General features: G+C 49.3%; 1 protein-coding gene across 2 annotated transcripts; it reads left to right on the forward strand.

The window, feature by feature from the left end:
• The first annotated feature begins 164 nt into the window (after positions 1–164).
• Positions 165–24,747, forward strand: Smpd4 (sphingomyelin phosphodiesterase 4). 2 transcript variants are annotated; one of them, XM_055610252.1, is made up of 20 exons: positions 165–221; positions 1,663–1,746; positions 3,969–4,055; positions 5,569–5,711; positions 5,794–5,869; positions 6,349–6,457; positions 6,558–6,610; positions 6,733–6,884; positions 8,909–9,038; positions 12,229–12,300; positions 15,753–15,839; positions 18,863–19,008; positions 19,631–19,721; positions 20,179–20,279; positions 20,771–20,934; positions 21,890–22,086; positions 22,412–22,645; positions 22,748–22,879; positions 23,002–23,130; positions 23,343–24,747. In XM_055610252.1, exons 2-20 carry the CDS (start codon positions 1,708–1,710, stop codon positions 23,670–23,672), a joined length of 2,472 nt encoding a protein of 823 aa, XP_055466227.1. In that variant the 5' UTR covers positions 165–221; positions 1,663–1,707; the 3' UTR covers positions 23,673–24,747. The 2 variants fall into 2 exon arrangements, with proteins under 2 accessions (XP_055466227.1, XP_055466228.1); XM_055610253.1 differs by lacking the exon at positions 15,753–15,839.
• The last annotated feature ends 649 nt before the right edge of the window (positions 24,748–25,396 follow it).

Consider the following 25,396-nt stretch of genomic DNA (forward strand, 5'->3'; position numbering starts at 1 on the left):
TCTCGAGCCTATTTCTGCGTGAAGCCCTGGTTAGAAAATTCTTGCCCATAAATATCCTTGCTTTCCTCCGCACTTCAGATCTTACTTCCATCCTCTTTAATTCGCGCCAAAGCAAGGGGCGTGGCGCCCGGCGCAGCTTGATGACGACACTGCGGCGCCGAGCGGCCGAATGGCGCCTTCCATTTCTGCGAAACTCGAGATCGGTGCTCCCGGCACTGCAGGTGAGTGGCGGCAGCCGCGCGCGAGGCAGCCCCGCAGCGTGCGGTTGTCTCGAGCCCCCGTCGAGGTCGGCTCCGTTCCTCCTCGAGCCGTGGGACTCGGGTCGCCCGGCAGCTCGGCCTGAGCGGGGCCGGCGGGGACCGAGGGCCCAGCTGCACCCTCCCGCCATCCTCCAGGGTCATGCCTTTCCGCCGCCTTCCTGCGCAGTCCTCGCAGACAGGCCCCGTGGGGGCTCGATGGACGCTCGATGCTAGAGTTGAGGGAGGGAGGAAGGACCTGGAGTGAAAATTGAGGCTTGGGCTCAGCAAGCGCTGCTCGTCGTAGAACTCGGTATGGGTCCAGGTTCTACCTTCCGACCTCTCCGGCCTCAGTTTCCTCCTCTGTAATAGGGTTGTCTCGAAGATTTTGCGGTATAGAGCAACTGTGGTCACCAAATGGTGGCAAGCCGCAGCCTCTCAGAGTGCTGCCAAAGGAAGTCTGTGGAGCGATAAGCTTGGTCGGAGGGCGTCTTTATAGAAACCCCAAAAAGAGTCGGAAGCAGCTCCTGATGAAAGTGGGTTTTGAGGGGTCGGGCGAAGCACTTTCACGCTGGCATGGGGCGTGACTGACAGTTTAAAAGCAAGTGTGTAGGAGTCGTTGCCCACTTCCCGAAAAGACCCACGTTTGACATCTCTGAACTTTCAGCTGCCTGCTTCCTGTGAGGAATTATTTGTCCCCTCTAGAGCCCTACCCTTATCAAATAGTCCACAATTTTATGCTGCCCCAGTCATTTTGGTTTAGTTTGCAATGTAGTTCAGGACTTCTGGGGTTACTGTGAAGATGTGTTTTCTATTCTTGCCTAACTGAGCACCCTTTGCATTTGCTGTATAACCAGTCACAAATCCAGGCAGATACTGACTTATCTGCTTAGGGCAGGAGAAGGCCCAGATCCAGACTTGATCCGATCTGCAGGTTCTAGGGAAGAATATGCTTCCAAGCTTATTCAGTTTGGTCTCAGAATCCAGTTTCTTTAAGGTCTTGAATTCTAGATGAGCTCTGCTCTGTATCTTAAGGTCCACTGACATTGTACTTCAGTTGTTCTTTTAAAAATCTCTTTACAACAGTATTTGGATGGGTGTTTGATTGAATAGTCAAGAAGAAGAATCTTGGGGATGGTCAAGAATTCTGCCTGTCACTGGTAATTAGATAAGGAAATAAGTGAGACACTCTTAAAGTCAATCCTGATATCTAACAAGTGCCGTATAAGGATTACCCAGTAGTCTCCACCACAAAGTTAGCTCTGAAGCTGGCTACTGTGGTCTGTATGCCTGCTGCATTTCGCAACTCAAAGGAATACATGGTGTGTGGTTTGTGCTGATTTCAACAAATGTTCTCCCATACATTGTGCAATTGTATAATCTGTTGTGTAGAAGAAACAGAGATTTTGTGTTTGTGTTTTCACAGTGGTTCCCTAAGGCGGCTGTTTGTGACTTTCCCTGGGAGACTGCAATGGCTTTCCCTCACCTACAGCAGCCCAGCTTCCTCCTGGTAAGTGTCAGCTGCCTGTGAGAATTTGTAGCTGAGGAACTTAGAACTTCTTTCCACTAATCTGAAGGTCTCATTTTTAGACAGGAGTCTTGCTATTAATCCATGCTGCTTGCCCTCTGCTTCTTTGGCTTTTGAGACAGGGTTTCTTTGTGCGGCTCTGGCTGTCCTGGAACTCACTCTGAGGACCAGGCTGGCCTTGAACTCAGAGATCCACCTGTCTGCCATCTGAGTGCTAGGATTAAAGGCGTGCACCACCATGCCTGGCTGTGCTGACCTCTTGAACTGTAGTCCTGCTTGTCTTTGTTCCCCAGGTGCAAGGATTATTATGGGCATGTGCCATAATACTCAGCTGATTTGAAAAACTTTACTGGATTTTCCTTTTTTTTTTTTTTAATAGGAAATAATACCAATATCAGTGTTAGAATACTTATTGTACCTTCTCTTAGTGCAGGATGTTGGTTGGGTGCACTCAATTTCTGAACTGGAATTTTCTCATTTACCAAGTTAGTTGATTCAGCCAGTACTTGGGAGGCTGAGACTGGAAGGTTAAGAGTTCGAGGCAGTGCCAGGTGTGGTAGATAGCTCATGCCTATCATCCTGCACTCTGGAGACTGAGCTCTTGGGAGTTTGAGAGCAGCCTGATCTGCAGAGTGAGTTCCAGGACATCCAGGACTGTTACACAGAGAAATGCTCCCCACCCATCCCCCCAAAAAAGGAAAAAAGGAGTTTAGGCCAACTTGGGCTACACAATGAAATTAGGGAATTCCAAGTTAGCCAGAGCTATACAGTGAAACTTCCTCTGAAAACTAAAAACAAGAGCTGAATCAAGTGCTATTTCCTTTGGTTCCTAGAATAAGAAGAATATATATCAGTAGTCATGATATATAAGTTCTATATATGTATGAAATGTTCTAATAATTATCATTATTATCAGTGAAAAATAGAGGGACACTGCTGCCTGCTAGGGCTTTAAGTATTAGAACATGAAGCTGGGAAAGCAGATGGAGACAGATTTGAATGATAAGGATTCTTCATTCCAGTTGTCAGAAGATATATTTCATAGGCTTTTTTTTTTTGTTGGTTTTGATTTTGAAGATAGGGTTTCTCTGTGTGCCCATGGCTATCCTGGAACTCACTCTGTAGGCCAAACTGACCTCAAACTCACAGAGATCCACATGCCCCTGCCTCTTGAGTGCTGGGATTAAAGGACTGCACAATCATGCCCAGCCTTTTTTTTTTTTTTTTTTTTTTAAGGAGTATTTCTCAGTGTAACTTGCTAGAGCCAGCTGTCTTGGCCCACGGCCTGAACAGTCAGTCAGATTGGCCTCTCTGAGACAGGCCCCAGGCAATTTCTTGTAGTTTGAAGGTGGGGTGGTCAAGGCATTAGAATCCTTGGTCCAAGCCTGCTTGTTGAAAGTCTAGCACCTCCTGATCTCAGCCTGTTTGCCCAGAGGCCACCTCTCCTTGGAGTCAGTGTGTTATCCCAACAGCTCAGGACCTTCAGTAGATCTCCTTGGTTCCTGTCCTGAATATTTTTCTGGCTTATTAGTTGTCTTGATGAATATTGAGTTGGCTGAAGCCATATATAGTTTCAGACTACAATATTTTTTGTTATTTAAAAAAATATATTTCTTTTATTTTTGGAGTTTATAATATAATTATATAATTTCCCACTTCTCTTTCCTTCTTCCAAACCCTCTCCAAACTGCATTATTTTTTAAAGCAGTAATTCCAGTAAGTCACTCTCCACTGGTTAAGAGAGAGGGGTTCTGTACTGTGCGGTGTTGGCCATTCTCACTAATGAGCACAGTGATGCAATCATGGGTGGTTGAGGAGGTGGGAAGTTTGCACCTCCTGTGTATAACTCAACACTTGTGGACTGAGTAAGGGGTCCCCATGCCACAGGGTTCCTGTCCTCACTATGGTCTGACCCTAATGCTGGCCCCTATTTGTGGGTCAGTGGGAGTCAGTTTCCTTTCAATAATGCAGCACTGTGAGCTAACAGGATGCCTGAGGGAAAGCACCTGAGACTTTCTAGTCTAAAAGTGATAGAATTACAGCTTCTCTTCTCTAGAAGCTTCTTGTGGCACATGCATGAAATGCTGGACCCATGCACAACATTATGGATTTTTATTGCTTGCGATTGTCTTTTGATTAGACATAGACTATTTGCAGGCACTGCAAGGCAAGACTGCTCACAATTCTTTCACATTGTCTTCTAGGCTAGCCTGAAAGCTGACGCTATAAATAAGCCCTTTGCACAGCGTTGCCAAGATTTGGTGAAAGTCATTGAGGATTTTCCAGCCAAGGTACGGCTTTGCCAGCAACTCCCTTTGGGCATTTCCTATAATTCTTAAGTGTCTGTAGTAGAAGCCAGAAATGCTAGAAATATCCTGTAATGCCCAGGACAGCTTCCTGCAATAAAAATGTGTCCACCTGAAAGCCTGGTATAGTAATGCTTGCTGTAGTTCCAGCACTGGAAGGAAGGAAGATCGGAGTTCAAGGCCAGGCTACATAGCAGGTTCAGGATCTCCCAGGGTTGTATGAGACCTTGTTTCAAAACAACAACAACAATGACGTATCCTGTCCCAAATATCCATTGTTGCTAAGGTTGAGTTTAGTACACATTTGGAATTATTGAGCCCACGAAATTGGCCTGGACAGTGAATTGATATGCTGTTATGTTCCGGTGATTTGATTTTAAAAAGAATATTGCTCTCCTTTTTACTAGATGTCTGTTAAGATCAGAATGGTTTGGGGGAATAGTGTTTGTGTGTGGAGGTGCACGTGTGTCTCTGTATATATGTGAAGGTATACTTGTGTATGCCATCGGGCGACCTCAGGTTGTTCCTCAGCAGCTATCCACCTTGTTTTTTGAGATAGAGTCTCACTGGGACCTGTGCATTGCTCTTTAGGCCAGGCTGGGTGGCCAGCAGACCCCAGGAATTCTCCTGACTGCCTCCTCAGTACTGGGATTATAAGCATGTGCCATAACACCATTATTTTTTTTATGGTTGTCGGGGATCAAACCCAGGTCTTCATGCTGTGCAGCAAGCTCTCCACTGACTGAGCTGTTTCTCTGCCCCATCAGAGCAAACCTCTGGTGGTGGTTGTGATCTGGGATCTGAAGTAGTGCCTCATACGAGGTATGCACGTGCTCTTTCACTGAATTAAATCTTCAGCCCCCAAAACATGTTATATTTGCCTGCACAGTGACAGTTGTCTCAGCAATTAGGAGGTAAGGCAGGAGGATTTCTGTGAGTTGAAGGCCATCCTACAGCATAGCAAGACTGTCTCAAAAAAAGCAAAGCAAAGCAAAACACAAACATTGGTGGACGGGGTGAGGGAGACTGGGGCGATGGCTCAGTGCTTAAGAGCACTTGCTACTCTTTCAGAGAACTCCAAGTTTAGTTTCCAGCACCCATGTCAGGCAGCTCATGGCCATCTGTAACTCCAGCTCTAGGATATCTGACACCTGCTTCTGGATTCCGCAGACACCTGCATTCATGTGCACACACCCATACACATATACACATAATTTTTGAAATAATAAAAATAAATGTTTTTATAAATATTTTAATAAATATTAAAAAATATTTTATGTCGAAGGCTGACTCAGTTGGCCCAAATATAAGGTTGGTGAGTTATGTGACGCCAGCGGAAAAATTCACAGCTACTCTTGGCCATTGGAACAGAGCTTCTGTGGGTCTCTATTGAGTGACCTCAGCTGGGCACTTCATGGTGCTGACTATTGGAACAGCGTCAGGGATGGCCCCTGGTACTCAGTGAGCATTCCAGCTGCCATTCTGTGCACTGTTTTAGGAATTGCATGCCATCTTCCCATGGCTGGTGGAGAGCATCTTTGGCAGCCTGGATGGTGTCCTTGTTGGTTGGAATCTCCGATGCCTACAGGGGCGTGTGAACCCTGTGGAGTACAGCATTGCAATGGAATTTTTAGACCCAAGGTACGTAGGTTTACTACTTGAGAAGGGCTGAGTACTTCCTCATGTTTACACACTCACTCCTCTTTTTAAATTTTATGTTCAGTGGCCCAATGATGAAGTTGGTTTATAAGCTTCAAGCTGAAGACTATAACTTTGACTTTCCTGTCTCCTACCTTCCTGTAAGTAAGCTGTGGTGGTGAGTAGCTCTAGGGACAGAGGGCCCAGATGGGAAGCTGTGCTATGAGTGATCAGGGAGTGATAAGGGCCCCAGGGGCTCACAGCTTAGAAATTGGCATTTTACAAAGCTCATTACAAATTGCTGATGGAGACTGTGTTGTGCTGTGGCCTGAGTAGTAGGAAGTTCCAAGTTGCTGCATTGCTCTGCTCTTCTGAGTATCCAGATCTTCAGGGCAAGTTGAAGTGTGATGTTTGGGAGGAGGTAGGACTCAAAAACAGTTCTTACGTGTGTGTGTGTGTGTGTGTGTGTGTGTGTGTGTGTAGGGGAAATTCTAAACCTATTTCTGCTCAGAGGATGGACACTGAATCCATAAAGCATGAGCTAAGGATTGGTATCTGCCTCAGTAGCCTTCCCTAAAGTGCTAGAACAGCTGGAGGTCACTGTGCTCTTGACCGTCCACCAACCTACCTCTCTTTGCAGGGCCCTGTGAAGGCATCCATTCAAGAGAATGTCCTCCCTGACAGTCCTCTGTACCACAACAAGGTCCAGTTCCCCCCGACCGGAGGCCTTGGCCTGAACCTGGCTCTCAGTATCCTTTGGTGGCCCAAGGTGTGGGAGGTTGTGAGTGGCTAGCACCCCGTGGAAGATGACCTACCATCTCTTCATTTGTCCCTTGACACTCTCATCAGATCCGTTCGAATACTACATGTTCTTCTTTGCTTTGAGCCTCATCTCTCAAAAGGTGCAGCAGGGCTGCCTCTGAGTGCAGCTTGTCCAGATACCATAGTGGTGGGCCAGGGCAAGATCTGGGTGTGCCTGTGATTGCCGGGGCCCAGAGCACTCATAACAGTTTTGGTTTTCTAGCCAATGCCTACGCCCCTCCATGTCCGCACCTCAGACTGTGCCTATTTCATCCTCGTGGACAGGTACCTGTCATGGTTCCTGCCCACTGAAGGCAGCGTGCCTCCACCCTTCTCCTCTAGTCCAGGGGGATCCAGCCCGTCACCAGCTCCCAGGTAAGGCCGCCTTGACTTGTAAGACCTAGTTCTTCTACAGGGAGTGGCCTCAATAATGCTATTGCCTAAGCATTGCCCAGTTAAGTATTGCTATTTATGTCCAAGGTTCCCTAACTTTTCTGGGGTACAATTCTCAGCTTCTCTTGCCTGGCAAAGACAGGAGGGGTTAAGATTTGTCTTGGTTTCATTTGCAGGGCCAGTGGCCCTCAGTGCAGATGCAGGTCTGAGTGCTGCCAAAGCAGTGAGTAGGGTGGAAGGGGAGGGATGGTCACAGGAATAAGTAGGCCAAGGGGGAGAACCTGGAGAACCTTTTATGCTCGGCCATACCAGCTAAGCCTGATAGGTTTCCACAGCTGGAGGTTCAGCCTGAGGGTGGCCCAAGGCCTCTCTGTATGCTTGTTCTGAGGTTTTTGGTGGGTCCTTAGCCCAGAGCATCGTCCATTCTTAGGAACCCTTCTGCCCCAGCAGGAGCTGTCTGTGCTCCTCTGCTCCCTCCCTGACCTGACTGGCCCACTATCTGCTCTAAGAGGCCATAGACAGGGACTGACATAGGTTTTTGGTCCATCTCATGTCTGCTGATCTGGGCATCCCAGGTCAGTCCTTCATCTAAAACTAACCATGTGGGCAGATGTCCTCATGCAGGTAGACCTGGGAGGTGAGGCTGCTGAGGTCTCAGCTGGTGATCTGACCCGGGTACCGTGGCAGTGCTGTAGCTGGGGAGAAGGGCTTGGGGGTCTAATAAATTCCTACCTCTCCAAGGCTGAATTCAGGTGCTAAATTATTTGCCCTGACCTAGTATGTGGCTTGCTTTAGCCTCTCATTTTGAAGGAATGCCACACTTACAGAAAAGTTGTCAGATGGACTTTCACAGCTTTTTAACCCGAATTTCCAAATGGTTGACACAGCTACGGCCCTCATCTTCAGTCTGTTTGTAAAGAAAATGTGGTTGGTTGGTTGGTTGATTTTGTCCAGTCACTCACAATGTGTAGCCTAGGCTGCCTTCAAATTCAGGATCGTCTTGCTTCCACCTCCTGAGTGTTGGGTTACAGATCTTTGCCTCCTTCCCTGGCATATGGCATTCAGCGTGTTTCCTAGAAGCCATCACTTTCTTGAGGGAGCACAGAGCATCTGACCTTGGGAAGGCAGCACTACCCAGCCATCATCAAATCCAGAGAGTAGCTTAGTGCTCACCACCAGCTACCCCGCCCCCGCTTGCTGCCTGGAGTCTGGTACTTGCCAGCTTGCTCCTCAGGGCTTCCTCAGCCTGCTTCCTAATGTAACTCAGGACCATCTACACAGGGGTGCCCCCGCCCCCGCTATTGCCTGTGTCCTCCTGTATCAACTACTAAACAAGAGAACGCACGACAGACTTGTCACAGGCAGTTTTATTGAGGGCATCTTTTCAATGGAGGTTCCTCTTCCCAGATAACTCTAGCTTGTGTCAAGTTGCCAGAAAACTAACTAGGACAGAAGTCATCTCTGTGCCCCTTGGGTCCTTACTTTTCATATACCTCTTGACTGTGGCAGAGGTCCCTAGGTGTGTTTGGCAGGGTGGGTGTAGGCACTTCCTTCTTTCTGTACCTGCTCATCCCTCAGCCCGGCTTGGGCTGAGTAGATAGGGTCACAGCAGTGATGTGATAACCTCAAGCTCTTCCCACTGTCCCGTCAGATCTTTGCTGACTCTGCTCCTTTAGTGGTGGCAGGTGCTTGTCATTGTGCTTAAGGATGCTGACCAGGATTTCTACTGTAAAGTCAAATCTGTACCTGATTGAGGACTTGGTGGGGAAGACTGTCAAATCATTTATGTTAGCATATTCTAGTCTCAGTTACGCAGGTATTATAGAGCATGCTGTAAGCTGGGACTTTCTGGTCCCATCCCTCTTACTTGTTAAGTGGACAGTCTATAATAAGGATGTCAAGTTTATCAGTGTGGACCTTATATTGCTATAACTCAGTATGTTGTAGTTGACCGTTGGTGTCAGCAGAGGTCCCTAACTTACTATTGTCTCTGTATCTCCTGTCAGGACGCCAGCCATGCCCTTTGCCTCCTATGGTCTTCACACTAGCCTCTTGAAGCGACACATCTCTCATCAGACATCTGTGAATGCAGACCCTGCCTCTCATGAGATCTGGCGGTCAGAAACCCTCCTCCAGGTAAGAAGAAAGGAGGCCTGTTTCTGTTTCAAAACAAACTGCCTTGCACACTTAGGGGCAGAATCTCAAAATACCCAGTCTATTGGGACCTGGGTCTAAATGTCATTTTCTTGCTGTGGCATTTAGACAGCAGACAAGGAGACAATGATGTACTCCTGTAAGCTAAGTGTCATAGACACTATTTTCTGTTCCAGATTTCCCTATCCACAGTTGTTTTTCTCACAAGGATCTGTTCATTCACCAGTCTTCTAATCCCCAACAGATCCATCCATGTATGTGTTCCGTATACACTACCTATGGCTTAGAATTCAATGTCCATGTACCTCAGCATCCTACATGAACCTTACCCTTTTCAAGTAATGTTAACCTTTTCAAGTGGTTGTTGGGCATCTGTGTGCCTATGTGAGTTTATATGCGCCGTGCATGCAGTTACCTGCAGAGGGCAGGAGAGGGCATCAGATTCCTTGGAACTAGAGTTACAGACGGTTGCAAGTCACTGTGGGAGCTGGGAACTGAGCTACAGCAAGAGTAGCAAATGCTCTTAACTGCTGAGGCCCTCCAAACTGCATTAAACATATCTTTTTTTAACTCTGACAATTCCATAGATGCATGCAGTAGTCCTCCCTCTACTCCTCCCAATCCCCATTCCCTACTTCTTCCTGCTTCCCATGCTTGCTTTCCCTTCCCTTCCCTTCCCCTTCCCCTTCTTCCCCTTCCCCTTTCCTTTCCTTTTCTTGCTTTTGTAATTCGGAGTTCAGGCTGTACGCAGTTCATGTACTTGTGAGCATGGGGTTATTTCTTGATGCTCAGTTGACCTGGGAGCTGCACCATCAAAGAACAGCACCTCCCCTAACACATACTCACAGAAGTTATCCATTGGTAGCTCTTAGTTAGGGTAGGCTTGTGAGCTCCTGCCTCTTTCCGTGCTGGGATGTTGCCTGGTGTGGTCTGTACTAAGTTGGTGCAGACAGCCACAGCTGCTGGGAGTTGATGAGTGCACTGGTCCTGTCATGGCCTAAAGTCACCTGACTCCAGTTTTTCCTGACCGTTGGCTCTGATAACCCTTTAGCCCCATATTCCACAGTGCTCCCTAAGCTTTGAGGGAAGTGCAAAAAACACATTTTATATTTAAATAAAATATATTATTTTTTTTAAAAAACTAACCCTTTATTGCTGTTCTTCGTTTTCCTTTCGTCCTAGCCCCCAGGAAGCACTATTTTGCTTTTATCTCTAAAAATTTGACTACACTAGGCACCCTGTTTCTAGATGATTTATCTAGATTACAGAGATTATTTTTGTGACTGGTTTGCATAATTTAGCATAATATCCTCAGGGTTCATTTTTTTAATTCATTTTATTTATTTTATGTGCATTAGTATAAAGGTGTCTGATCCCTTGGAACTGGAGTTATAGACAGTTGTGAGCTGCCATGTGGGTGCTGGGAATTGAACTCAGAACCTCAAGAAGAGCGGACAGTGCTCTTAACCACTGAGCCATCTCTCCAGCCCCAGGATTCATTCTTGTAGCATGGATTTCCTTCCTTTTACTGGACTTGGTGGCATATACTAACTGGTAATCCCAGACTTAGGTAGCTGAGATAGAAGGATCCCAAGTTCAAGGCCAGCCTGCACTGCATAGTAAAAACTTGTCCCAAAAGCAAACAAATAAAATCTCTCTCTCTCTCTCTCTCTCTTTTTTTTTTTCCTTGCCTGCATGTAGTCTGTGTGAGGGTGTCAGAAGCCCTGAACTGCAGTTACAGACAAGTGTGAACTGCCATGTGGTGCTGGGTCCTATGGAGGAACAGCCAGTGCTTTTCAACTGCTAAGCCGTCTCTGGCCGAAAATCTTATTTTTAATGGTCAAATAGTACTCTGCTTTATGGCTGTCTCCATCCGTCTGCCTGTAGACATTTAGCCTGCTATGAATGTGCGAGTATCTGCCTTTAGATTTATTTAGTTTTACTTGTATTTATATGTGTGTGTGTGTGTGAGTATGTGCCATGTGACTACAGAGGCCAGAAGAGAGTTTTGCACCTGAACTGCCTGAATGGGTGCTGGGAACTTAACTGGTCCAAGGTCCTGTGGAAAAGCAGCAAGTGCTCATAACCATTAAGCCTTCTCTCTAGCATCCAGCTTGTAGATCTTTGGATTATAATGTACCTAGAAATAGCACTGTGAGATCATATGGAAAGCCTGCTTAGTACTGTTTTCTGAAGTCAGTATCATGTTACTCTCAGCTTTTTTTTTTTTTTTTTTTTTAAGTGTCTGTTTTGCCTTCATGTATGTCTGTGCACCATGCTCACATCAGAAGAGGGCAGCAGGTCCTCTAGAACAATAGTTACAGGTGGTTGTGAGCCATCATGTGGGTGCTGGGAACTGAGTAGTTACTGTGGGCATGATGTAGTGTCATTTTGATTAAAGGCAGGGTCTCACACTGTAGATCTGGCAGCCCTAGAATTTGCTGTGTAGACCAGGTTGACCTTGAACTTAAAGAAATCTATCTGCTTGTCTAGAGTGCTGAGATGCATATCCAGCCTTGTTTTTTGTTTGTTTTTGATACAAGGTTGATTGAGGTTTTTTGTTGTTGTTGTTTTATGTTTTATTTATTTATATATGAGTGCTTTGTCTGCATGAACACCTGCACACCAGAATATGGCATCAGATCCCATTATCGATGGTTGTGAGCCACCATTTGGTTGCTGGGAATTGAACTCAGGTCTTCTGGAAGATTAGCCAGTGTTCTTAACCACTAAGCCATCTCTCCATATATAAAGCTGAATTTTTAGCTTTATATATGCTACATAGAAATTCCTTATTAGGTACAGAGTAGAGGGGTTTCAAGTATTTTCTCCTCTTCTGCAGATTGCTTTCACTCTAGTAAAAGTGCTTTTGTTGCACTAAAGGTTTGTTTTTGATGACATCTCTATTGTCTTTTTTTTTTTTTTTTTTTAATAAACTTCAAAGGAGTTATGGCCAAAGCTTTGCCCCATATTTTCTTCTGAGTTTTGTGGCTTTAGTTCTTGTCACTGTTCCATTTTGCATTAATTCTTATGTGTGGGATCGGGTACTTCACAGCTTCCTTCTTTGGCATGTGGGCAGCCTGTTTCCAGCACCATTTGTTGGAAAGCCTTCGTCACCATTAAATGGTGTAGTGCCCTGTTGACAGTTTCATCAGTTAATGCCCTTTTGCAGGTTTTTGTTGAAATGTGGCTTCATCATTACTCCCTGGAGATGTACCAAAAAATGCAGTCCCCTCATGCCAAGGTATGTTTGCATGGTCATCATTCCATCTCCTGTCTCATGCCCTGGCTAGCCTGCTGTATGTTGTCCTCAGCATGAGTCCCTTGTCTCACCTTGGATGGAGGGAAGCAGAAGCCCATTTGGTCAGCCTGGGATACTGTACATAAGATGTGACCCTTGAGCCTGAGGTCTGTCCTCTCTGGGGTCCCCCGTGCAGCTCCACAGCCCCTTCCCAGCATTGGGAATGGCTCGGCCTGATGCTCTTGGTCTTCTGGGACAGACAGAACTGTGGGTCCCTTTGGGTTCCATGTCTAGTTTCTCCACTGCATTAACAGTGCCCAGATACTTTGAGGTGGCCCTGAGCAAGGTCCCTACGTGCTGTGGTGACCGTATACCTCTTTGGCCTGCTTGCTCTTCTGAATTGCAAATCATCAGCAAGTAGCCATTTGTGGTGTGTGGGCTCTAGGATCCTCCTGCATGTGCTCTAGCCTGCTTCCTCCTCCTCTTCCTCAGCCTTTCCCGTACCTTCCTCCCATCTCATGTGCAGAGATGTGGAGGTGGCAGAGTCCCTGGAAACTGCTGGTGGTGGTGTCCCTTGGGCAAGTACTCTAGTGGGCTAGTCAGGTAAAAGAGTTACGTTCAATTAGTGAGTGGCCTGGTGGGTATTGAGAGTGTCAGAACCACCCACAGGCAGCATCAACACACATGCTGCCCGCGTCCCCTTACTCGGTAGACTCCCCTGTCACTGCTAGGTGGGTTCTCAAGCACTTGCTTTGAAGTGTGCGTGGGTGGTGGTATGCACATGGAGACACGCATCTTGTGAGTGGATAGTGAGCCCTGTGCCCTGTTACCACAGAGTTCCGGAAGCTCCAACATTCTTCAGTGTTGCTGGGCACAGTGGCGCATGCCTATAATCCCAGAGGCAGAGGGGGGTGGATAGCTGTGAGTTTGAGACCAGCCTGGTCTACAGATCTAGTCCAGGACAGCCAAGGCTACACAAAAAAACTCTGCCTTGAAAAACAAAACAAAACAAAAATCTGCTATGTTGAAGATGGAGACTCTCTCCTACTACTCTCAAAGTGAAGAGCCCCCAAATCTCCAATCATGGCATCATAATGGGGAAGGAGGGCAGGGAAAGGCTGAAGATTTCTCCTGGGCCTTGTGCACTGCTGAGAGCCTGTGATACCCTCTCTGCTTCCAGCCAGACTCACTCACGCTCTGGCTGGCACATGGAAGGATGGGACTGGGCTTCCCCAGGTTCCCAGGGCCCTCAAGCTGGCTCTCCCGTGTCCACGTGGCTTGGCCTTGCTAATGCAACTTGCTTTGCTGCAGTGTCTTCCTGTTTCACCTGCTCTTTTTCCAGTGAGTGGAAGCCACACCTGCTTTCAAGAGCCAACCAGAACAGCCCTTCTGGATTGTCCCCTCTGATGATTCTGTCTTCCGTGGTCAGAGGGAAGGGTCAGTGGCTGTCTCTGTGGGGAAGGAGGTACTTCCCTCTTGTCCTCACAATTGCTTCCTCTTGTCCAGACTTTGGGGAAGATATGCTGGGAAGGTTGGTGCTCCCTGGCCAGGCTCTGTACTTTTCTGCCTTTTACTGAGACAGAACATAAAACTCAAAGGTTTCTAGAGGCTGGAAACCAGGAGAGACAGCTGCAGAAGCTGCACTCCTCCACAGCGCCATCCTGTTTTGGGGCCTGTACTGAGCCTTCAGAAATCACCAAGTCTTTACCAAGCCCTGACAGCCACAGTGCAGAAAATTTGCTACCTGAGATTCCGCTCTGTGATCAGACCAGGTCCAGAGGACATGTTCACTGCTGGTGACTGGGAGCGGTGTGGGTGTGGCCTACAGGAGCCTGGGACCTGCCCTGTGCTCCTCTGTGAAGAAGCCTGCTACCTCTATGCACTGCTGCTGAGCCTGGGTCTGGCACAAAGGAAGCCTGTGTGGAAGAGCCTTTGCTCCCCTCACTGGAGCTTCTGGCTGCCAAGTCCATTCTTTCCTCTCCTTTGCAGTTGATGGCATGCTAGTTGGGCATGTGTGCTGGCGTTGGGCTATGCTTTGATGAAGGAGCGCTTTAAGAGGCAGCTGTGCTGCAGGGAGGTAGGGTGCTTGAGTGGGGCCAGGAGGCTTGCTGGCTTGACTGTTGCCTCTGCTGTCCTGGGCTGCCCCAGCCTCTAGGGGGTGTGACTGCCAGGTTCTTGAGGGTTCTGTCCCTTGGGAGCCCTGTGTGCCTAGTGAAGTGGGAAAGGCTGTCTTCCTCATTGGAACTAGTCAGCACCCCACCTTTACCAGTGTCCATTGTAGGGACAGAGAACAGCATGGTGGACTGGGCCTGGGTCCATCTCCTTAGGTCTGGGAGAAACATTAATGGTTTTGGATGGATGAGAACTGATGGTGTTATATACTTACCTACCGATTTGGTCAATATATTCTATTCCCCTTCCCCTTTGCTGGTACTGGGGACCGAAACTAGGGCCTCATATGTGCTAGGCAAGCTCTTTATCACTGAGCTATATTCCAACAAATTTAATAAAATTCTTGTCAAACCAACCCATGGAAGCCCCTAAATACTCCCTCACTTAGTATCTGAGGGACAGCCTCGGCCTGCTCCCCAGTAGCCCTGATTCTTTGCATCCTTAATTCCCTTTATAAAATGTTCTTGCACATGACTGACCTGTCCTGACCTCCCCTACATGTGCCTGTAACCCTGGCACTCCTGTAGCTGAGGCAGAATTACCAGTTCCGTGGCCATAGGCTGCATTGTGACACCCAGTTTCAGAACAAAACAACATAATTGAAGACTGCTTACAACACCTCAGTCACACATTCAGGACAGGTTGATCGGATCCATGGGAGCCTGGGACCTGCCCTGTGCTCCTCTGTGAAGAAGCCTGCTACCTCTACGAACTGCTGCTGAGCCTGGTGGACAGAAGACCAGCTGTCCATTTACCTCCCTTGCACAGTCCTCCTGTGCTTTGCTCAGAGGCTTTTTTTTTTTTTTTTTTTTTTTTTTTTTTCTGAAAATCAAGACTTGCTGGGTCTTGGTAGCAGCAGCATGTCCCAGTGACAGTGCAATCCTGGGCTTTGGTGGCTGCTGTGTGCAAAACTGCCACATATATAAGCACACACCATCTTCTTAGGGACTGTGTTATACTTGAAAGCGGCTGAGGCCTCAGCAGCCCAGGACCTCCTGGTGATCTTGTGAGGGCTCACAGTGGGGTAGGTGGTCTTGAGGGTCCCGCTGTCTGAGCTAGGCTTACCTGGGGGACCTGGGGCTGCTGGGCACAGTTGGTTGGGTATTGTCACTGATGAACTTTTGTTCTTGTTTTTTGTTTTTTTCTCCTTTGTTCTTTCTCTTGGGCTCCTTGTGTTTTCTTTCCCCACCTTCCTTCCCCTTCCATATCTGATTACTTTCCATTCCCCACCCTATATGTCCTCCAATCTGCTTCTTGGCCTTTCTCTGTTTGTTGTCTCTCAGTTGGAGGTTCTACACTACCGACTCAATGTCTCCAGCGCCCTCCACAGCCCTGCCCAACCCAGCCTCCAGGCCCTCCACGCCTATCAAGTACTGGCCTTTTCTTCCCTCCCCCTGCCCCAAGGTGGGCGCAGTGTGTGTTGATATAGTGCCAGAGTAAGGGGTCCCAGAAGTCCTGAGCAAATGAAGCCAATATGTTAGAGGCAGGCCCAATTCAGCCTTCAGCGTGACTTGCCCTTCAGGTTTGCAGGCTAGCCTGGTTTTTGGTGTGTGGCCATGTGGTGGTGTGAGGTGCACAGCCTGGCTGGCCGTAGATAATGAAATCTTCCTCCTAAGGCCCTAGCCTGCAGAGCTGTCTCAGCTTCTCTGGTTTTGTGAGGGAGCCTTGCAGTGGTCTGACTTAGCCTCACAATTCAGAAGGCTTATATGAGATATGGCTCCTGCCCTGTTCAGACCTTACAAAGCCTGTGCAACGCCTGGGTTCAGCCCCCAGAGGCCAGGCTGGCTTTATGGCACTCACTCTGGAGATGACCCATTAACCCACTGATCATATGATAGGATTGATACCCCTCAAAAGGGTAGGGAGAACATGGGCTCCCCCAGAGCCATTGGGGCCGTCCTTCTGTTGAGTGCAGCCATTTACAGACTCCTTCAGAGGCAAATGAGCGCAAGCGGTGACTTCGCGGAGATTGCTGCCTGCTTAGGCAAAAATGGCCAATGTGTGAACGGATTTGAGGTCAGTAGAGTGGAGTTCAGACCTCAGGTATTTGGGGGAATGGAGTTGGCTGATTTGTGAGAACCTGTGGGAATATGGAGATGTGCTCCCCAACAGTGCTGTGTCTGATTTACCCTGGGGAAGAACACCTAACAGTTGACATTGAACTTGAGCAAAGATGAGAAAGCAGTGCTTGCCATTTGCTGGCTTGGGGTCATAAATGCTTCCCACAGTGGAGTTCCTGCTCAGGAGCACCAGCTAGTGAGTAGTTCCTGTGGAAGGGCTCAGCAGTGAAGCAGGTCCCTGGGTAGAGCCCCTGTGAAGATGACGGGGGGGGGGGGGGGGGCGGGGCATAGTGGGAAATGCTGTGGGCTTTGGAACCACATTCTTATGTCATTACAAAGTGCAGGTGGCACTGGGGACACCTACAATGCCCCTCTAGCATATGAGCCTCCACCCCTACACCACGGGAGAGGGGAGAGGGGCTGGGAAGGGTGGCTAGAGCTGGCCGTCTGGACCCTCCATCAGAAGCCGGGTAAGATGTGGCAGTGCTTGCTGCTAGCGGAGGTGCGCCTCCTGGGACCGAGCTGCTGGCTTTCGAAGCTGAGGGACTGAGCTGATGTCACTGCTCAGAGTGGCTGAGCTGCCAGGAGAGGAGCTGAGAGAAGGATATTAGCGGGAGCTAGCCTAGCCTGGTGGTCTTTAGTATTGATTAGTCTGTGTGATGACTGTATGTTCTAGTCTGTTTTCTATTATCAAGTGTTACAGACTAGTCAAATAAAGACCAGAGTTTTTTGTTTTTCTTTATACTCAGTGCTGGTTCAGAATGGGGGTGCGGGGTTACATCTGATGATGGCTTTAGTGCTGGCTGATGTCATGGAAGGAGACAAGTGTTGTTGAGACCAAAGTGGGATCAGCACTTGCTTGTGAGGAGGCTGTGGGCAGATTGCCAGCTTGAGGCTAGGCTGAGCCCCTAGCTGAGTGCAAGTGTCTCAGAAAGTGCAAGGCTGGGGCAGCTCTGTGCCTAAGGCCTCAAAAAACCTGTTCCATCCCAAGAGGCCAGACTGGCTTTTTGGCACTCACTCTGGAGATGGCCCATTAACCCACTGATCATATGATGGCTTTGATCTGTCCTGAGATTAGAACCCTGATCAGAACCCTCTTATCACCAGGGTAAGATCACCAGGCCCCACCTCTTAATATTGTATTGTGGGAATTAGGTTAGCTCTCATGTTTCAGAGGGTGTAGGCTTTGTCACTGTGTCTCATCTGTCCTTTCTCTGAAGCAGCAAAAATTTGCTTCAGGAAGCCTTTAAAATTGTGAAACGCAGAAGAGAACAACCCCTCCTTAGGTTAGCTAGTGTGGTGCCACCTGGACTGGAGGGCCTTTTCTCCCTCTTTCTTTTTGAGACAGTTTTATTATGTTGCCTTGACTGACCTGCTAGGTAGACCATGGTGGCCTAGAACTTATGGCAGTCCCCCTGTCTCAGCCTTCCAAGTGATGGGATTGCAGGTGTGTGTCAGCATTCCCAACCACTGTGGAGGCATTTTCATGACAGAGAGGCCTGAGTGGACAGAGCCTATGTATGGTCTCATGGATTTATGTGTGTCGCAGGGCCCAGGCCCTTTGTCAGCCTTAGCCTCACAAGTCATCAAGGCCCAGTGGATGTGGGGCATGAGGATGTGCCTGACTGTACTCACTCTTGCCTCCAGATGGTATCTCTATTCCCTGCCCACAAGCCACTCCAAGCACCACCTACACTCATGCTCAACAACCAGAGAGCCCAAGAGCCAGTAAAAGGCTCCTTTTGGTTCAAAGATCATGTGCTTGTGTGGTGTATAAACTCAACTCACAAGTGTGAGAATGCTCTTGTCCTGGGGTCTTGAGCTGACTATAGGCCCATTGGCAGTGGTGGAGCCACTCCCTGTCTTCTTCCAGAGTTGAGTCCCTGTCTGGCTATGACCAAGACAGGCAGCTGGGAAGGGCTGGGATTGTAGCTGGAGAAGGAACTGGGGAGAAGAGACGTCGGCTTGGGCAAGGTGGGCCCTGGTGAGCTTTCTGCATGATGAGAGGCAGGCAGACTACCTTGGGTCCAGAGCTTAAGGGGCTAGCAGCACCCCTGTTCTCACCCTCATTCAGCAGAAAACAGGGCCCTGAGGTTCATGTCCAGATGCTGCCATGTGGGGTGTGAGGTGCTTTTTGCTGACTTGTCTGCTTTCACCAGCCCAGGGCAGGCACAAGGCCACATGCCTCCTTGCTGTGAGCTGGTGTCAGGTCTTTCAGCACGGGATGACCTGCCTGGCCTGGTGGTTGTCTCCTGTGGGGCTGCAGAGCCACTAGACGTGGGCAGAAGGGGCTGTAGATCTCATCTGGCCCTGACACCCCACCTCCTCCCTAGGAGTCCTTCACGCCCACCGAGGAGCACGTGCTGGTGGTGCGCCTGCTGCTCAAGCACCTGCACGCCTTTGCCAACAGCCTGAAGCCAGACCAGGCCTCACCGTCGGCACACTCCCATGCCACCAGTCCCCTCGAGGAGTTCAAGCGGTGGGTGTACGGTGTGGTGGGGCTCCTGGGCCTCTACTTCCCTTATGTCTACTGTGACTGATCCCTGTTGGCCTCTTTGAGGCCAGAGGCTGGGGCTGCCTGGCTGCTTCTGCTCTTAAAGCCTTCTCTCTAGAGCAGTGCTTCTCAGCCTTTCTAATGCTGCATCTGACCCTTTAATAAGTTCCTCGTGTCGTGGTGACCCCATCCATAAAAGTATTTAATTGCTACTTCATAACGGTAATTCTGCTACTGTTTTGAATTGTAATGTAATATGCGATCTCTGTGGTGATCGGGACCTGCAGGTGAGAGCCACTGCTCTAGAAGCTCCCTGTGCAGTGGGAAGAGTTGGCTGAACAGAGGTCACAGCCTTGCTGTTCTGTCTTATCCCTTAATCCTATCCCTTAATCCTAGTGCCAGAGCCTGATTTCAAAGACTACTTATGTACTGTGTTCTTGACCTCTGGTTTCTTCTGGGGAACCAGGCTAGGAACCTATCTTACTTCAGGAGTGTGTTCAGTGTTTACTACTGGGAGCCAGTAAAAAGCTCAGAAACCAGGGCTGGCCCTGTGAACAGGCACACACTCCTGGACAAGTGACAGCTGGTGGTCCTCCTGTCCCAACAGGGCTGCAGTGCCTCGGTTTGTCCAGCAGAAGCTGTATGTCTTCCTGCAGCACTGTTTTGGCCACTGGCCTCTGGATGCATCCTTCAGAGCCGTAAGCACCTGTCCCTAACCCTCACCCCCACTGTTTTTCTCTGTGCCGTGATGTTGACAGCCTGTGGGGTGGGCTGACAGGACAGGAGGGGCAGTCATCGCAAGCCTTAGAGATGATGCCTCAGTGAGTCGTGTCGTTCGTGTTGTTCTGTTGGCCCTTGGGTACAGAAGACCCATGCGCGGCTCCCACGGCCCTTTCTGAGGGGCTGGCACGAGGTACTTGAGTTCCTGTAGGGTGTTTTTTGGAACATTGAGGAGAAGCTGCTCACTCACTGGCATTGACACTGAAGTCTGGGAAGAAGAGTCCAGAGCCGGGCGGGACGGTAGCCCCTCAGCTGTGGCACCCATATTTGTATGGACTGTCTTTAGAGCCAAGTCCAGATCACCAAACGGTGACCTGGAAGTCAAGTACATCAGCCTACAACCACAGGCCTTCAGGGCATGTATGTTCCTCCTAGGTCCTGGAGATGTGGCTGAGCTACTTGCAGCCGTGGAGGTATGCCCCTGAGAAGCAGGCTCAGGGCAGTGATTCCCAGCCACGGTGTGTGTCGGAGAAATGGTGAGCGCCCCAGTGATGCCATTGCCATCTCCAGCAGAAACTGCTTGGAAGGACAGGTGCTCAGCTCAGCATCTCGCTGTGCTTCAGGCCTTAAGGAATGAGCACATGGTGACCCTGGGAACCATCTCCTTGCTTTGGCCTAGCCTGGCTCCACAGTCACTCTACCAGCACAGACTAACTGCCATGTCCTCATCATCTTTTCTCTGTGGTACTGAGGTTCCTCTGGCCTTCCCTTTCCTGGGCTCCAGGCTTGCCCATCGTGTCCTGTTCTAGTAGACCTTGCCGTGGTGCCCATGGCCTCCTTGAGAATGTCATGTTTGATGCTCGCTTGTGTTAGAGGACTGAGCTGTTCTCCCCTTACATGCCTAGTGTCTGTGACTCCCTTGTCTGGCAGCAGCAGCTGGGGGATCAGGAAGGGTGAGGTGTAGGGAGTGAGTGTGGCCCCTGCCTCAAGATGTCTACACCATGGTCATGCCGCCACCTGTCTCCAGGGCACCCTTCATCCAGGAAAACCTGCTGATGTACACCAAGCTGTTTGTGAGCTTCTTGAATCGTGCACTCCGCACAGACCTTGTCAGCCCTAAGAACGCACTCATGGTATTCCGGGTGGCTAAGGTCTTTGCCCAGCCCAATCTGACGGAGATGATCCAGAAAGGTGAGTCTTAAGCCCTGGGCCAGTTCCCCTTAGCTAGGCCCTTAGCTGCTGAGAAGCGGCATGCAGAGGAAGCCAAAGATGCTGTGCGTCTTGAGGATGCTCACTGGGAAATCTGAAGGGTTTTCACTTTTTTTGGTTTTGTTTTATGGCAGGGTCTTGTGCTATACTCATGGCCGGCCAGCAGACTGGCTTGGTACTATGCAGACCAGACTAGCCTCAAATTCCTGGCAATCCTCCACCTCAGCCTTTTGAGTACTAGGAATATAGGCTATTAATGTGTTCATGATGATCTTTTTAGTTGGGTGCATTGGTGCATGCCTGACACTGTAGCACTTAGGAAGATCAGGAGTTCAAGGCCATTCTCTAGGCATAGAAAGTTATAGAAGCCAGCCTGAAGGAGTGAGATTTTGTCTCAAAAAACAAACATAAAACCAACTCTCCTGAATGAATTATGTCCGAGGATAACTGCAAATTTCTTTTTTTCATATATGAAATTGTTTTATTACACTGTCATAGAACTGCCAGTTTCTTTAGACTCCCCGTGTTTATTCCTCATAGAAATGAAATGCGGCTTGGGACAGGCTGGCCTGGGGACTTTGCACATTAAAAGTGTGGTAAAATCTCTTAGCTTGGTTGAATGCCCCCTTCCTAGTGCAGGCAGCCAGGCAATGGCTGTCCTGAGCTCAGAGCTCAGGGCTCTCAGCTGTAGCTGTCAGAGCTGCTGACTGCCCCTGGTGACTGCTGCTGTGTGAGCACTTGTCTACTGTTGGGGTTGCTGGGGCTCCTAAGCCAATAGAGCTGGTTTCTCAAGCTACCACCCCCAGAGACAGTACACAGGTAGGGCCTGGAGGTTCAGCATTGTCACAGCGCTTCACAAACCTGAGCAAATACTCTAGAATCCTTCCTGGAGTACCTGGAAAGCAGGGTCAGACTCCGTGTGCATCTTGCTTTCTAGGTGAGCAGCTGTTCCTGGAGCCAGAGCTCATCATTCCCCACCGCCAACATCGTCTTTTCACAGTCACCAGCAGCTTCCTGTCACCATGGCCCCCAGTTGTGACAGATGCCTCCTTCAAGGTGAAGAGCCATGTCTACAGCCTGGAGGGCCAGGACTGCAAATACACCCCAATGTTTGGTCCTGAAGTTCGGAACCTGGTAAGTGGTCAGAGGTCCACCTGATGTGGAGTCCCTGAAGCTGTGAGGACCAGCAGAACCAGGGAAGGTGTTTTCTGTGAAGGGAGGGAAGAAGGAAGGCTGGATACTGAGCAGATGCTCTAAGCCCTCCCCTTCCTGCTAATGGCTAATTATTTTCTCATAATAAAGATTGTCCACCCCATTAATCGTAAGATGCCCCTTTTCTCTCTGGGTGGGCACTCTTCCTAGAGCTGGTTCCCCAGGCCCCCCCTGCCCAAATGGCAGGGACATCACCTCTTCTGGTGACCCCTTGAACCTGTTTGCTATGCCTGTGCCTTCCTCGCAGGTCTTGCGCCTTGCTCAGCTCATCACACAGGCCAAGCAGACTGCCAAGTCCATCTCTGATCAGTGTGTAGAGAGCCCAGCTGGCTCTTCCTTCCTGTCATGGCTGGGCTTTGGCCCCACAGACCCAAATAGCTCCTATCCTGCTAACGACCTGGATGAGATGGGTCAGGACAGCGTCCGCAAGACAGATGAGTACCTGGAGAAAGCCCTGGAGTACCTGCGCCAGATATTCCGGGTAAGCCCTACACGGGTCCTTCTGTGAGGGGCTCACTCCAGTGCGGGTGGAGCTCTCCCCTTCCTGCCCTTTGAAACTGAAAGCAGGAGCCTTCCTCTCTAGCTCAGTGACGCCCAGCTGACCCAGCTCACACTTGCCCTGGGCAATGCACGGGATGAGAATGGGAAGCAGCAGCTCCCAGATTGCATCGTTGGGGAAGAAGGACTCATCCTTACACCCCTGGGCCGCTACCAGGTAAACCACCTCTGTCAAAGGGCATGTGATGCTTACGTGATCTGTCCATGGAGGTGGGTTGCACGTGTTGTTTACAAAGATCTATGTATTTCTGGAGCTATACCCACTGCTTGGGTTTCTAGATCATTAATGGTCTTCGAAGGTTTGAAATTGAGTACCAGGGGGACTTAGAGCTGCAGCCTATCCGGAGCTACGAAATCACCAGTCTGGTCCGAGCGCTCTTCCGGCTGTCCTCTGCCATCAACCGCAGAGTAAGTGAGCAGCAGGGGCAGCTAGGATGCTTCTGGGCATAGCTTCCAGAGAGGACTCCTGCTCTAGGCAGCATCTTCCTCCTCCCAGCCCGCTTGATCCTGTGGGAGTCTGGGTGGAGAGTGAGCCTGTGAGAATCACCTAGTCCCAGAGGCACTTGGAAGGAAGGGTGCCCCGCTGTCCCCAGCTCTGCTGAATCCTAATTGTTATCCAGTTTGCAGGCCAGATGGCAGCTCTGTGCTCCCGGAATGACTTTCTCGGCAGCTTCTGTCGCTATCACCTCACTGAACCTGCCCTGAGCAACAGACACCTGCTCAGCCCTGTGGGACGGAGGCAGGCGGCCACTCCTGCCCGGGCCCCCAGGCTCAGCCTGCGTTTCCTGGGCAGTTACCGGACACTGCTGCTGCTCCTGATGGCCTTCTTTGTAGCCTCTCTGTTCTGCATTGGGCCCCTGCCCTGCTCCTTGCTCCTGGTCCTAGGCTACCTCTTCTATGCCGTAGCTATGACGCTGCTCACTGAGCGGGGGAAGCTGCACCAGCTCTGACCTGCTGGTTACTACTCTCTCCAGAGCAGACTTGCGGGCCTGAGAGGCCCTGGCTGGTGCTTTGAAGCTAGGAATAGAGGGGAGGTCATGTTCAGAGTTCTTGGCAGCAGTTTCCCTCCAAAGGAGGGGTTATTCAGAAGAACGCAGAGTAGGAAGAACATGGTCCAGGCAGGCCTGCCATGGATGGGATGGTGTCAGAAGGTTCATGTCTTGAGGACAATCAGTGCTGGGCTATGGGTTGCCTTCAGCCCAAGGTCCCACAAGCAGCTGAGCTAGCTATCAAGGCCTTTGTAAGCATCTTACTGTTTTGCTGTACAGAGCTCAGGAACTAGTGTGCCCACAGCAGTACAGACCTTGTGGGAGCTGAGCCTGCATAGGTCTTTCTGTGAGGTGGGCAAAATGGTATCTTCTCTCCGTGAAATACCAGGGCATCAGCTCAGTATCCACTCCAAAGGAGAAGCAAAATTTTTAAGAGACTGAGAAAAGTCAGCTTTTGATTCTCTTTAAACATCAATTTGCTACCACCTTTGGTCTTTGTTCTCCTGGCTAATCAGCCCTGAAGACCCCGAGCACCAGGAATGACAGGACAGGGCCTGGCACATGGGCCACAAGCCATTAAGTGAGCATTTTATTTAGAGTTGGTTCCAGGCCCACAGGGGCACATGGCAGGCAAGCATTGTAGATGGCCACTGGTCCTTAGCAGCTTGGGGATGGAGTTGGATTCTGCCAGCTTCTGTGGATGCAAGACTCAGCAGCATTGGTTTCACCCGTAAAACCAAGGACTTCAAGGGAAGCTCCCATCTGTAGAAATGCCTGTATGAAGAACCCAACCCCTCACATCAGCACTAAGACACCAAAGGCCTAATGTGACACTAGCAGCAGCACCATCTCCGTGGTGTTCTTAAACCAGTCCTTTGTTTTTAAAGAAAAAAAACTTTTTTCCTTCAAGTTTTATCACTGGGCCTTATATTTTGATGTAAGTTCAGAATACATCATGGGACCCATGACCAGAAGTCAACCCAAAATATAACTGACCAAGGATCCGAATAAACCATTCTTGCTTCGGAGACTTTCATCGTCTCGGCTGAATCTTTAGCGTGCTCACATGCATGGCGTCCCTGGAACTGTGGGCGAAGGTACTGGACAGAGTTCCTCTTTACCTGTGATGCAGTCCTTTCTGCCTGCAGGTCCTAGAGCATGTAGATTCAGTTACAGCAGAAACAAGGCCTGTGTTAACCTGACGTGGGGGCAGGCTCCCTGCTCAGAACTGGTTCCATCATCAAGCATCACCCACCTCTGCTTCCAGAAACTGGTTTTACAAGAATGTCTTCCCAGGCAAACCTAGAGAAGTTAGAAAAGGGAGAAAGGGGAAATGCGGATTCCAAACTCGGTGTGGAATATTTACACGAAACTAGCCCCTTTACACTAAAAAGATTAACCTACTCCCAGCATATGTCCTATGACCTTAAGAGAAGCCCTGGCTCTTTGTTTGCCTTGAGAAATGTCTTAAAACCCTGTAATCCTTTTGTGTTAAAAACAAACAAACAAAAAAACACAAAAAAAAAAAAAAAAAAAACAAAACTTATGTGAAGGAGCAATGCCTGTGTGTCTGCATCACATGCATGCATTGCTGGAGAGGCCAGAAGAGGGTGTTGGTGGGTGCTGGGGGCCAAACCCCAGACTGCTGTGTGCTCAACCAACTGCTGAACCATCTCTCCAGCCCT

The sequence above is a fragment of the Psammomys obesus genome, unplaced genomic scaffold (genome assembly GCF_907164565.1).
Source record: "Psammomys obesus unplaced genomic scaffold, mPsaObe1.curated_primary_1811, whole genome shotgun sequence".
In the NCBI taxonomy this organism is placed as follows: domain Eukaryota; kingdom Metazoa; phylum Chordata; class Mammalia; order Rodentia; family Muridae; genus Psammomys; species Psammomys obesus.

Excerpts from the sequence above, each read along its gene's own strand:
- Smpd4 (XM_055610252.1), top strand. The coding sequence starts at position 1,708 with ATGGCTTTCCCTCACCTACAGCAGCCCAGCTTCCTCCTG. Across the intron at positions 6,458-6,557 it reads TGGCCTGAACCTGGCTCTCA|ATCCGTTCGAATACTACATG; the intron begins GTATCCTTTGGT and ends CACTCTCATCAG. Across the intron at positions 22,087-22,411 it reads GTCCTGAAGTTCGGAACCTG|GTCTTGCGCCTTGCTCAGCT; the intron begins GTAAGTGGTCAG and ends CCTTCCTCGCAG.